The 12,663-nt window shown below is 46.9% G+C and overlaps 1 protein-coding gene across 1 annotated transcript in view; it reads right to left on the bottom strand.

The window, feature by feature from the left end:
* Positions 1-12,663, bottom strand: part of LOC135575090 (sperm-associated antigen 1A-like) — a 180,157-nt gene that overhangs the window by 46,194 nt on the left and 121,300 nt on the right. Inside the window, exons 5-6 of the mRNA XM_065027269.1 lie at positions 5,063-5,215; positions 3,258-3,415 (exon numbers count right to left, since the gene is read on the bottom strand). Coding sequence (XP_064883341.1) covers positions 3,258-3,415; positions 5,063-5,215 — 311 coding nt within the window. The remainder of the gene's footprint in view (positions 1-3,257; positions 3,416-5,062; positions 5,216-12,663) is intronic.

Raw genomic sequence — 12,663 nt, forward strand, 5'->3', positions numbered from 1 at the left:
CTTGCTGCGGGCGATTCCCTGATCCACCTCTACGCAGACGACACCATTCTATATACTTTCGGCCCGTCATTGGACACTGTGCTATCTAACCTCCAAACGAGCTTCAATGCCATACAACACTCCTTCCGTGGTCTCCAACTGCTCTTAAACGCTAGTAAAACCAAATGCAGTCCTCTAACAGACAGTATGCCCCCCTCCAGTCCTCTAACAGACAGTATGTCCCCCTCCAGTCCTCTAACAGACAGTATGTCCCCCTCCAGTCCTCTAACAGACAGTATGTCCCCCTCCAGTCCTCTAGCAGACAGTATGTCCCCCTCCAGTCCTCTAACAGACAGTATGTCCCCCTCCAGTCCTCTAACAGACAGTATGTCCCCCTCCAGTCCTCTAACAGACAGTATGTCCCCCTCCAGTCCTCTAACAGACAGTATGTCCCCCTCCAGTCCTCTAGCAGACAGTATGTCCCCCTCCAGTCCTTTAACAGACAGTATGTCCCCCTCCAGTCCTCTAGCAGACAGTATGTCCCCCTCCAGTCCTCTAGCAGACAGTATGTCTCCTCTCTCTGTTCCACTAGTCCCCCTCCAGTCCTCTAGCAGACAGTATGTCTCCTCTCTCTGTTCCACTTGTCCCCCTCCAGTCCTCTAGCAGACAGTATGTCCCCCTCCAGTCCTCTAGAAGACAGTATGTCCCCCTCCAGTCCTCTAGCAGACAGTATGTCCTCCTCCAGTCCTCTAAGAGACAGTATGTCCCCCTCCAGTCCTCTAAGAGACAGTATGTCCCCCTCCAGTCCTCTAACAGACAGTATGTCCCCCTCCAGTCCTCTAACAGACAGTATGTCCCCCTCCAGTCCTCTAGCAGACAGTATGTCTCCTCTGTCTGTTCCACTAGTCCCCCTCCAGTCCTCTAAGAGACAGTATGTCCCCCTCCAGTCCTCTAGCAGACAGTGTCTCCTGTCTCTGTTCCACTAGTCCCCCTCCAGTCCTCTAACAGACAGTATGTCCCCCTCCAGTCCTCTAGCAGACAGTGTCTCCTGTCTCTGTTCCACTAGTCCCCCTCCAGTCCTCTAGCAGACAGTATGTCCCCCTCCAGTCCTCTAACAGACAGTATGTCCCCCTCCAGTCCTCTAACAGACAGTATGTCCCCCTCCAGTCCTCTAACAGACAGTATGTCCCCCTCCAGTCCTCTAGCAGACAGTATGTCCCCCTCCAGTCCTCTAACAGACAGTATGTCCCCCTCCAGTCCTCTAGCAGACAGTATGTCCCCCTCCAGTCCTCTAGCAGACAGTATGTCCCTCTCTCTGTTCCACTAGTCCCCCTCCAGTCCTCTAGCAGACAGTATGTCTCCTCTCTCTGTTCCACTTGTCCCCCTCCAGTCCTCTAGCAGACAGTATGTCCCCCTCCAGTCCTCTAGAAGACAGTATGTCCCCTCCAGTCCTCTAGCAGACAGTATGTCCTCCTCCAGTCCTCTAAGAGACAGTATGTCCCCCTCCAGTCCTCTAAGAGACAGTATGTCCCCCTCCAGTCCTCTAACAGACAGTATGTCCCCCTGTTCCACTAGTCCCCCTCCAGTCCTCTAACAGACAGTATGTCCCCCTCCAGTCCTCTAGCAGACAGTATGTCTCCTCTGTCTGTTCCACTAGTCCCTCTCCAGTCCTCTAAGAGACAGTATGTCCCCCTCCAGTCCTCTAGCAGACAGTGTCTCCTGTCTCTGTTCCACTAGTCCCCCTCCAGTCCTCTAACAGACAGTATGTCCCCCTCCAGTCCTCTAGCAGACAGTGTCTCCTGTCTCTGTTCCACTAGTCCCCCTCCAGTCCTCTAGCAGACAGTATGTCCCCCTCCAGTCCTCTAACAGACAGTATGTCCCCCTCCAGTCCTCTAACAGACAGTATGTCCCCCTCCAGTCCTCTAGCACAGTATGTCCCCCTCCAGTCCTCTAGCAGACAGTATGTCCCCCTCCAGTCCTCTAGCAGACAGTATGTTCCCCTCCAGTCCTCTAGCAGACAGTATGTGTCCCCCCCCAGTCCTCTAGCAGACAGTATGTCTCCCTCCAGTCCTCTAACAGACAGTATGTCCCCCTCCAGTCCTCTAGCAGACAGTATGTCCCCCTTCAGTCCTCTAGCAGACAGTATGTCCCCCTCCAGTCCTCTAACAGACAGTATGTCCCCCTCCAGTCCTCTAGCAGACAGTATGTCCCCCTTCAGTCCTCTAGCAGACAGTATGTGTCCCTCCAGTCCTCTAACAGACAGTATGTCCCCCTCCAGTCCTCTAGCAGACAGTATGTGTCCCTCCAGTCCTCTAACAGACAGTATGTCTCCCTCCAGTCCTCTAGCAGACAGTATGTCCCCCTCCAGTCCTCTAGCAGACAGTATGTCCCCCTCCAGTCCTCTAGCAGACAGTATGTCCCCCTCCAGTCCTCTAGCAGACAGTGTCTCCTGTCTCTACTGCTGCAGTAGACCATAAGACCTTTGAAGGTTCCAGCTCACAGCAGAAAGAGGATGAGGAATGATGATGATGCTTGCTGAACAGAAAATGGCTCCCTATTGCACTGCGTTTAACCCTGGGCTCTGGCCAAAGGTAGTGCATTATATAGGGAATAGGGTGCTATGGGCTCTGGTCAGAATTAGTGAACAACATAGGGAGTAGGGGTCATTCTGGACTCATGCTGTGAGTCAGGCTGAATGTAGTCTCTTGTGACAGAGGAAACGGCTGGTCAGCGGACACCGATTAGCTTCTGGGTGACTACACGCTTAGAAAAATAGGTGCTGTCTAGAACCTAACAGGGTTCTTCAGCGGTCCCCATAGGAGAACCCTTTTTGGTTCCAGGTAGAACACTTTTGGTTTCAGGTAGAACACTTTTAGTTCCAGGTAGAACCCTTTCCCCAGAGAGTTCTACATGGAACCCTAAAGATTTCTACCTGGAACCAAAAAGGGTTCTACATGGAACCCAACAGAGTTCTTCAGCGGTCCCCATAGGAGAACCCTTTGACGAACCCTTTTTGGTTCCAGGTAGAACACTTTTGGTTCCAGGTAGAACCCTTTCCCCAGAGAGTTCTACATGGAACCCTAAAGAGTTCTACCTGGAACCAAAAAGGGTTCTACATGGAACCCAACAGAGTTCTACCTGGAACCAAAGCGTGTTCTACATGGAACCCAACAGAGTTCTACTTGGAACCAAAAAAGTGTTCTCCTATGGGGACAGCCAAAGAACCCTTGGAACCCTTTTGTTCTAAGAGTGTGGACTGGGCTGAGTGAGAGCCCTACCTGCGTGCTGCTTGGCCTTCTCTGCTCTGGCCTGTAGGACCTCAGCGCTGGGTGGTTCCTCCCTGCGGTGCTGCTGAGCTGATAGTGGGACCAGAGGGATCTCGGGTAGTTTCTCTCTCCACTGTTCTCCGTCCTGCTCTATCAGTAACCGCGTGATCCTGGAGGAACCACACACACACACACACACACAGCGTTATCCGCCCATCCTCTATTATGTAAGTGCAGGGACAGTGTATAAATAGCTGCAGTAGCTAGAGGACTGGGAGGGACAGCAGGTAATTCACACCACGGCGTTTGCTTGAAGCAGATTGACGTCTGAGCTGGATAATTAAGAGTCTATAAGTTAAGGCGGTCTGACTTGGGCCTTTCAAACAACTCTCGATCACTTCACATGGTTGTGACTGTAGGGTGGATCAATTCTGTTAACTTTCCCAAAATGTCCAGGTTTTCTAGATATTCTGCTCGGTGGTTTCCAGATGGCCTGCTCACGGTCTCCGGATTCCAGATGGCCTGCTCACGGTCTCCTGATTCCAGATGGCCTGCTCACGGTCTCCTGATTCCAGATGGCCTGCTCACGGTCTCCTGATTCCAGATGGCCTGCTCATGGTCTCCTAATTCCAGATGGCCTGCTCATGGTCTCCTGATTCCAGAAGGCCTGCTCACGGTCTCCTGATTCCAGATGGCCTGCTCACGGTCTCCTGATTCCAGATGGCGTGCTCACGGTTTCCTGATTCCAGAAGGCCTGCTCACGGTCTCCTGATTCCAGATGGCCTGCTCACGGTCTCCTGATTCCAGATGGCGTGCTCACGGTCTCCTGATTCCAGATGGCCTGCTCACAGTCTCCTGATTCCAGATGGCCTGCTCACGGTCTCCTGATTCCAGATGGCCTGCTCACGGTCTCCTGATTCCAGATGGCCTGCTCACGGTCTCCTAATTCCAGATGGCCTGCTCATGGTCTCCTGATTCCAGATGGCCTGCTCATGGTCTCCTGATTCCAGAAGGCCTGCTCACGGTCTCCTGATTCCAGATGGCCTGCTCACGGTCTCCTGATTCCAGATGGCCTGCTCACGGTCTCCTGATTCCAGATGGCCTGCTCACAGTCACCTGATTCCAGATGGCCTGCTCACAGTCACCTGATTCCAGATGGCCTGCTCACAGTCTCCTGATTCCAGATGGCCTGCTCACGGTCTCCTGATTCCAGATGGCCTGCTCACGGTCTCCTGATTCCAGATGGCCTGCTCACGGTCTCCTGATTCCAGAAGGCCTGCTCATGGTCTCCTGATTCCAGATGGCCTGCTCATGGTCTCCTGATTCCAGATGGCCTGCTCATGGTCTCCTGATTCCAGAAGGCCTGCTCATGGTCTCCTGATTCCAGATGGCCTGCTCATGGTCTCTTGATTCTAGATGACCTGCTCACAGTCTCCTGATTCCAGGAATCCACCAACTGGGATTTCTGGGAAGTTTGGGAAGTTAACGGAACTTTGCAACCCTAATCAGGGTAAAGGTGAGGGTGGAGTAGTTTACCTGTTAACACTGTCTAATGAGGGTAAAGGTGAAGTAGTTTACCTGTTAACACTGTCTAATGAGGGTAAAGGTGGAGTAGTTTACCTGTTAACACTGTCTAATGAGGGTAAAGGTGGAGTAGTTTACCTGTTAACACTGTCTAATGAGGGTAAAGGTGGAGTAGTTTACCTGTTAACACTGTCTAATGAGGGTAAATGAGGGTTAAACTGTCTAATGAGGGTAAAGGTGGAGTAGTTTACCTGTTAACACTGTCTAATGAGGGTAAAGGTGGAGTAGTTTACCTGTTAACACTGTCGTGTGCAGCCTGCACACTGATATCTATCTGCAGCACGGTCTTGTAATCCACGTAGGCCTGTCGGTACCGCTCCATAGTCTCATAAGCCATGGCTCTGCGTAGGAGGGGCTTGAGGGAGAAGGGCTGCAGCTCCAAGGACCTGCAGGTTTAAATAGCATGAGACTGAGGACGGGAAGGGATCAGGTCTGGCCCTGTATACACCTACACTATAGTACCTAGCTACCTAGCGCATGTAGCATGAAACTGAGGACAGGATCAAGCCTGGCCCTGTATACACCTACAGTACAGTACCTAGCTACCTAGCGCATGTAGCATGAGACTGAGGATAGGAAGGGATCAGGTCTGGCCCTGTATATACCTACACTATAGTACCTAGCTACCTAGCGCATGTAGCATGAGACTGAGGACAGGAAGGGATCAAGCCTGGCCCTGTATACACCTACAGTACAGTACCTAGCTATCTAGCGCATGTAGCATGAGGATAGGAAGGGATCAGGTCTGGCCCTGTATACACCCACACTATAGTACCTAGCTACCTAGCGCATGTAGCATGAGACTGAGGATAGGAAGGGATCAAGTCTGGCCCTGTATACACCTACACTATAGTACCTAGCTACCTAGCGCATGTAGCATGAGACTGAGGATAGGAAGGGATCAAGCCTGGCCCTGTATACACCTACACTATAGTACCTAGCGCATGTAGCATGAGACTGAGGACGGGAAGGGATCAAGTCTGGCCCTGTATACACCTACACTATAGTACCTAGCTACCTAGCGCATGTAGCATGAGACTGAGGATAGGAAGGGATCAGGTCTGGCCCTGTATACACTTACAGTACCTAGCTACCTAGCGCATGTAGCATGAGACTGAGGATAGGAAGGGATCAAGCCTGGCCCTGTATACGCATACAGTACCTAGCTACCTAGCGCATGTAGCATGAGACTTAGGACAGGAAGGGATCAAGCCTGGCCCTGTATACACCTACAGTACAGTACCTAGCTACCTAGCGCATGTAGCATGAGACTGAGGATAGGAAGGGATCAGGTCTGGCCCTGTATACACCTACAGTACAGTACCTAGCTACCTAGCACAAAGTGAGCGAAACCGCGCCCCTCTGGACGTGTAGCCCATCTATCTGATGCTGTCCGGTCAGTGAAACAGCTCCCATCTATCTGATGCAGTCTGGTCATAAAGAGTATGACATTGCTGCCGCCCGTAGCATTGAATACAAGTGAAGCCAGCGATATATATATATATATATAATATATATATAAAATAATAGCCAATCATCGTTGAGCTTAACTGAGTGAGCTCAACTGTGATTGGTCCTGGCGCAGCCCAACAAAAAAAAAGAGTCAAGAGAAGCCAGTTTAGATTTGGCTTCAGACCAATCACAGAGAAATACGTTGTCGATTTGGGGCGGCAGTTAGCCTCGTGGTTAGAGCTTTGGGAAAGGTTACTGGATCGAAACCACGAGAAAAGTTCTGTTGTTTTGTCCCTGAACAAGGCAGTTAACCCACTGTTCCCCAGGTAGGCTGGCATTGTAAAATAAGAATTTGTTCTTAACTGACATGCCTAGTTAAATAAAGGTAATAATAAATAAAAAAAACTTGAATTGTTGCATATCGTTGTATTGTTGTCCTCTGGTGGCTAGCTAGCTAAAATGGTCCATTTCCTATATTAGTCATGGATGAAGACAGGGATTTGGACTTGTGGTTCTACTTCATTCTCCGTACTGGCCAATGATTATAACGGGTATTCTGATCCAACCATTAATTCATACATTGTTTTACCCCTGGCCCGAGAGGATGATTAGTTCAATATGTAGCTAGATGTAGAAGGCTAATGTTAACTAGCTAACGATGCCCATGAATGGAATGTAGCTAGATGTAGAAGGCTAATGTTAACTAGCTAACGATGCCCATGAATGGAATGTAGCTAGATGTAGAAGGCTAATGTTAACTAGCTAATGATGCCCATGAATGGAATGTAGCTAGATGTAGAAGGCTAATGTTAACTAGCTAACGATGCCCATGAATGGAATGTAGCTAGATGTAGAAGGCTAATGTTAACTAGCTAACGATGCCCATGAATGGAATGTAGCTAGATGTAGAAGGCTAATGTTAACTAGCTAACGATGCCCATGAATGGAATGTAGCTAGATGTAGAAGGCTAATGTTAACTAGCTAACGATGCCCATGAATGGAATGTAGCTAGATGTAGAAGGCTAATGTTAACTAGCTAACCATGCCCATGAATGGAATGTAGCTAGATGTAGAAGGCTAATGTTAACTAGCTAACGATGCCCATGAATGGAATGTAGCTAGATGTAGAAGGCTAATGTTAACTAGCTAACGATGCCCATGAATGGAATGTAGCTAGATGTAGAAGGCTAATGTTAACTAGCTAATGATGCCCATGAATGGAATGTAAGCTAGATGTAGAAGGCTAATGTTAACTAGCTAACGATGCCCATGAATGGAATGTAGCTAGATGTAGAAGGCTAATGTTAACTAGCTAACGATGCACATGAATGGAATGTAGCTAGATGTAGAAGGCTAATGTTAACTAGCTAACGATGCCCATGAATGGAATGTAGCTAGATGTAGAAGGCTAATGTTAACTAGCTAACGATGCCCATGAATGGAATGTAAGCTAGATGTAGAAGGCTAATGTTAACTAGCTAACGATGCCCATGAATGGAATGTAGCTAGATGTAGAAGGCTAATGTTAACTAGCTAACGATGCCCATGAATGGAATGTAGCTAGATGTAGAAGGCTAATGTTAACTAGCTAACGATGCCCATGAATGGAATGTAGCTAGATGTAGAAGGCTAATGTTAACTAGCTAACGATGCCCATGAATGGAATGTAAGCTAGATGTAGAAGGCTAATGTTAACTAGCTAATGATGCCCATGAATGGAATGTAAGCTAGATGTAGAAGGCTAATGTTAACTAGCTAACGATGCCCATGAATGGAATGTAGCTAGATGTAGAAGGCTAATGTTAACTAGCTAACGATGCCCATGAATGGAACTTATGCTAGTGAGTAATCATTTTATCCAGGTCGCCTAGGACAATACAAAATACAAGTGAATACTGTATGACAGAGTCATAGACGTTTATACCAGTAGGGTGAGTCAACATGAAGAGAGGAGGATGGCATTGGTGTTTCTATACCAGTAGGGTGAGACAACATGACAATGGGAGGATGGCATTGGTGTTTCTCTACCAGTAGGGTGAGACAACATGACAATGGGAGGATGGCATTGGTGTTTCTATACCAGTAGGGTGAGTCAACATGACAATGGGAGGATGGCATTGGTGTTTCTATACCAGTAGGGTGAGTCAACATGAAGAGAGGAGGATGGCATTGGTGTTTCTCTACCAGTAGGGTGAGTCAACATGACAATGGGAGGATGCATTGGTGTTTCTATACCAGTAGGGTGAGTCAACATGAAGAGAGGAGGATGGCATTGGTGTTTCTATACCAGTAGGGTGAGTCAACATGACAATGGGAGGATGGCATTGGTGTTTCTCTACCAGTAGGGTGAGACAACATGACAATGGGAGGATGCATTGGTGTTTCTCTACCAGTAGGGTGAGTCAACATGACAATGGGAGGATGCATTGGTGTTTCTATACCAGTAGGGTGAGTCAACATGAAGAGAGGAGGATGGCATTGGTGTTTCTATACCAGTAGGGTGAGACAACATGAAGAGAGGAGGATGGCATTGGTGTTTCTATACCAGTAGGGTGAGTCAACATGAAGAGAGGAGGATGGCATTGGTGTTTCTCTACCAGTAGGGTGAGTCAACATGACAATGGGAGGATGCATTGGTGTTTCTATACCAGTAGGGTGAGACAACATGAAGAGAGGAGGATGGCATTGGTGTTTCTCTACCAGTAGGGTGAGTCAACATGAAGAGAGGAGGATGGCATTGGTGTTTCTCTACCAGTAGGATGAGTCAACATGAAGAGAGGAGGATGGCATTGGTGTTTCTATACCAGTAGGGTGAGTCAACATGAAGAGAGGAGGATGGCATTGGTGTTTCTATACCAGTAGGGTGAGTCAACATGAAGAGAGGAGGATGGCATTGGTGTTTCTATACCAGTAGGGTGAGTCAACATGGTTTTTCTACTTGCACACACACACACACACACACACACACACACAACAAATCAGATGTCACTGTATCAGACTCAGGTTTTGTGATGAAACAAATTTATTCTTATTGTCTCAGGCCTTAGGCCTATTTATCACGATGTCCAGGCCTTAGGCCTATATATCATGATGTCCAGGCCTTAGGCCTATTTATCACGATGTCCAGGCCTTAGGCCTATTTATCACGATGTCCAGGCCTTAGGCCTATTTATCACGATGTCCAGGCCTTAGGCCTATTTATCACGATGTCCAGGCCTTAGGCCTATTTATCACGATGTCCAGGCCTTAGGCCTATATATCATGATGTCCAGGCCTTAGGCCTATTTATCATGATGTCCAGGCCTTAGGCCTATATATCATGATGTCCAGGCCTTAGGCCTATTTATCATGATGTCCAGGCCTTAGGCCTATTTATCATGATGTCCAGGCCTTAGGCCTATTTATCATGATGTCCAGGCCTTAGGCCTATTTATCATGATGTCCAGGCCTTAGGCCTATTTATCATGATGTCCAGGCCTTAGGCCATATGATTTATCAGGTGTCCAGGCCTTAGGCCTATTTATCACGATGTCCAGGCCTTAGGCCTATTTATCTGGATGTCCAGGCCTTAGGCCCAGTGATATTGATGTCCAGGCCTTAGCCTTCAACCATTTATCATGATGTCCAGCCAGGCCTATTTGGTTTCAACCATGTCCAGGCCTTAGGCCTATTTATCATGATGTCCAGGCCTTAGGCCTATTTTCATGATGTCCAGGCCTTAGGCCTATTTATCACGATGTCCAGGCATATGAACTAACAGGTTATAGAGCAAACAATGCAATTATCACAGCACACAGGTTGGAATGTGGAATATTTTCTGGCTTGGCTTCCCCAGTGATTTTACCCACCAGAACTTCAACCAGACCAGCCAGACCAGCCTCCTCTATGGTTTCAACCAGACCAACCAAGCCTCCTCTATGGTTTCAACCAGACCAGCCAAGCCTCCTCTATGGTTTCAACCAGACCAACCAGACCAACCAATCCTCCTCTATGGTTTCAACCAGACCAACCAGACCAACCAATCCTCCTCTATGGTTTCAACCAGACCAACCAGACCAGCCTCCTCTATGGTTTCAACCAGACCAACCAGACCAGCCCTCCTCTATGGTTTCAACCAGACCAGCCAAGCCTCCTCTATGGTTTCAACCAAGCCTCCTCTATGGTTTCAACCAGACCAACCAGACCAGCCAAGCCTCCTCTATGGTTTCAACCAGACCAACCAGACCAACCAAGCCTCCTCTATGGTTTCAACCATTTCAACCAGACCAAGCCTCCACTATGGTTTCAACCAGACCAACCAAGCCTCCACTATGGTTTCAACCAGACGAACCAGACCAGCCAAGCCTCCTCTATGTTTTCAACCAGACCAGCCAAGCCTCCTCTATGGTTTCAACCAGACCAACCAGACCAGCCAAGCCTCCTCTATGGTTTCAACCAGACCAACCAAGCCTCCTCTATGGTTTCAACCAGACCAGCCAAGCCTCCTCTATGGTTTCAACCAGACCAACCAGACCAACCAAGCCTCCTCTATGGTTTCAACCAGACCATCCAAGCCTCCTCTATGGTTTCAACCAGGCCAACCAAGCCTCCTCTATGGTTTCAACCAGACGAACCAGACCAGCCAAGCCTCCTCTATGGTTTCAACCAGACGAACCAGACCAGCCAAGCCTCCTCTATGGTTTCAACCAGACCAACCAGACCAGCCAAGCCTCCTCTATGGTTTCAACCAGACCAACCAAGCCTCCTCTATGGTTTCAACCAGACCAACCAGACCAGCCAAGCCTTCTCTATGGTTTCAACTAGGTCAACCAAGCCTCCTCTATGGTTTCAACCAGACCAACCAAGCCTCCTCTATGGTTTCAACCAGACCAACCAAGCCTCCTCTATGGTTTCAACCAGACCAACCAAGCCTCCTCTATGTTTTCAACCAGACCAGCCAAGCCTCCTCTATGGTTTCAACCAGACCAACCAAGCCTCCTCTATGGTTTCAACCAGACCAGCCAAGCCTCCTCTATGGTTTCAACCAGACCAACCAAGCCTCCTCTATGGTTTCAACCAGACCAGCCAAGCCTCCTCTATGGTTTCAACCAGACCAACCAAGCCTCCTCTATGGTTTCAACCAGACCAACCAGACCAGCCAAGCCTCCTCTATGGTTTCAACCAGACCAACCAAGCCTCCTCTATGGTTTCAACCAGACCAACCAAGCCTCCTCTATGGTTTCAACCAGACCAACCAGACCAGCCAAGCCTCCTCTATGGTTTCAACCAGACCAACCAAGCCTCCTCTATGGTTTCAACCAGACCAACCAAGTCTATGGTTTCAACCAGACCAACCAAGCTAGACTGGTCCCTGTGGTCTGCAGTAGGGCACTATATAGGGAATAGACTGGTCCCTGTGGTCTGCAGTAGGGCACTATATAGGGAATAGACTGGGGCCTGTGGTCTGCAGTAGGGCACTATATAGGGAATAGACTGGTCCCTGTGGTCTGCAGTAGGGCACTATATAGGGAATAGACTGCCATATGGGACAGAGACTAAGAAGGACCGTTCTGGAAGGAGGATGTCTATAATGATGTCGATAATAATGTCAATAATAATGTCTATAATAATGTCTAATGTCTATAATAATGTCTATAATAATGTCTATAATGTCTATAGTAACGTCTATAATAATGTCTAAAATAATGTCTAATGTCTATAATAATGTCTATGTCTATAATAATGTCTATAATAATGTCTATAATAGTGTCTATAATAATGTCTATGTCATAATAATGTCTATAATAATGTCTAATGTCTATAATAATGTATATAATAATGTCTATAATAATGTCTATAATAATGTATATAATAATGTCTATAATAATGTCTATAATCATGTCTAATGTATATAATAATGTCTATAATAATGTCTATAATAATGTCTATAATCATGTCTAATGTCTATAATATCTATAATAATGTCTATAATCATGTCTAATGTCTATAATAATGTCTATAATCATGTCTAATGTATATAATAATGTCTATAATCATGTCTATAATAATGTCTATAATGTCTATAATAATGTCTATAATCATGTCTATAATAATGTCTATAATGTCTATAATAATGTCTATAATAATGTCTATAATCATGTCTAATGTATATAATAATGTCTATAATGTCTATAATAATGTCCATAATAATGTCTATAATAATGTCTATAATAACGTATATAATAATGTCTATAATAATGTCTATAATAATGTCTATAATAATGTCTATAATAACGTATATAATAATGTCTATAATAATGTCTATAATCATGTCTAATGTCTATAATAATGTCTATAATGTATATGATAATGTCTGTGTCTATAATAATGTCTATAATGTCT

This window comes from Oncorhynchus nerka, linkage group LG14 (assembly GCF_034236695.1).
Source record: "Oncorhynchus nerka isolate Pitt River linkage group LG14, Oner_Uvic_2.0, whole genome shotgun sequence".
NCBI lineage: Eukaryota > Metazoa > Chordata > Actinopteri > Salmoniformes > Salmonidae > Oncorhynchus > Oncorhynchus nerka.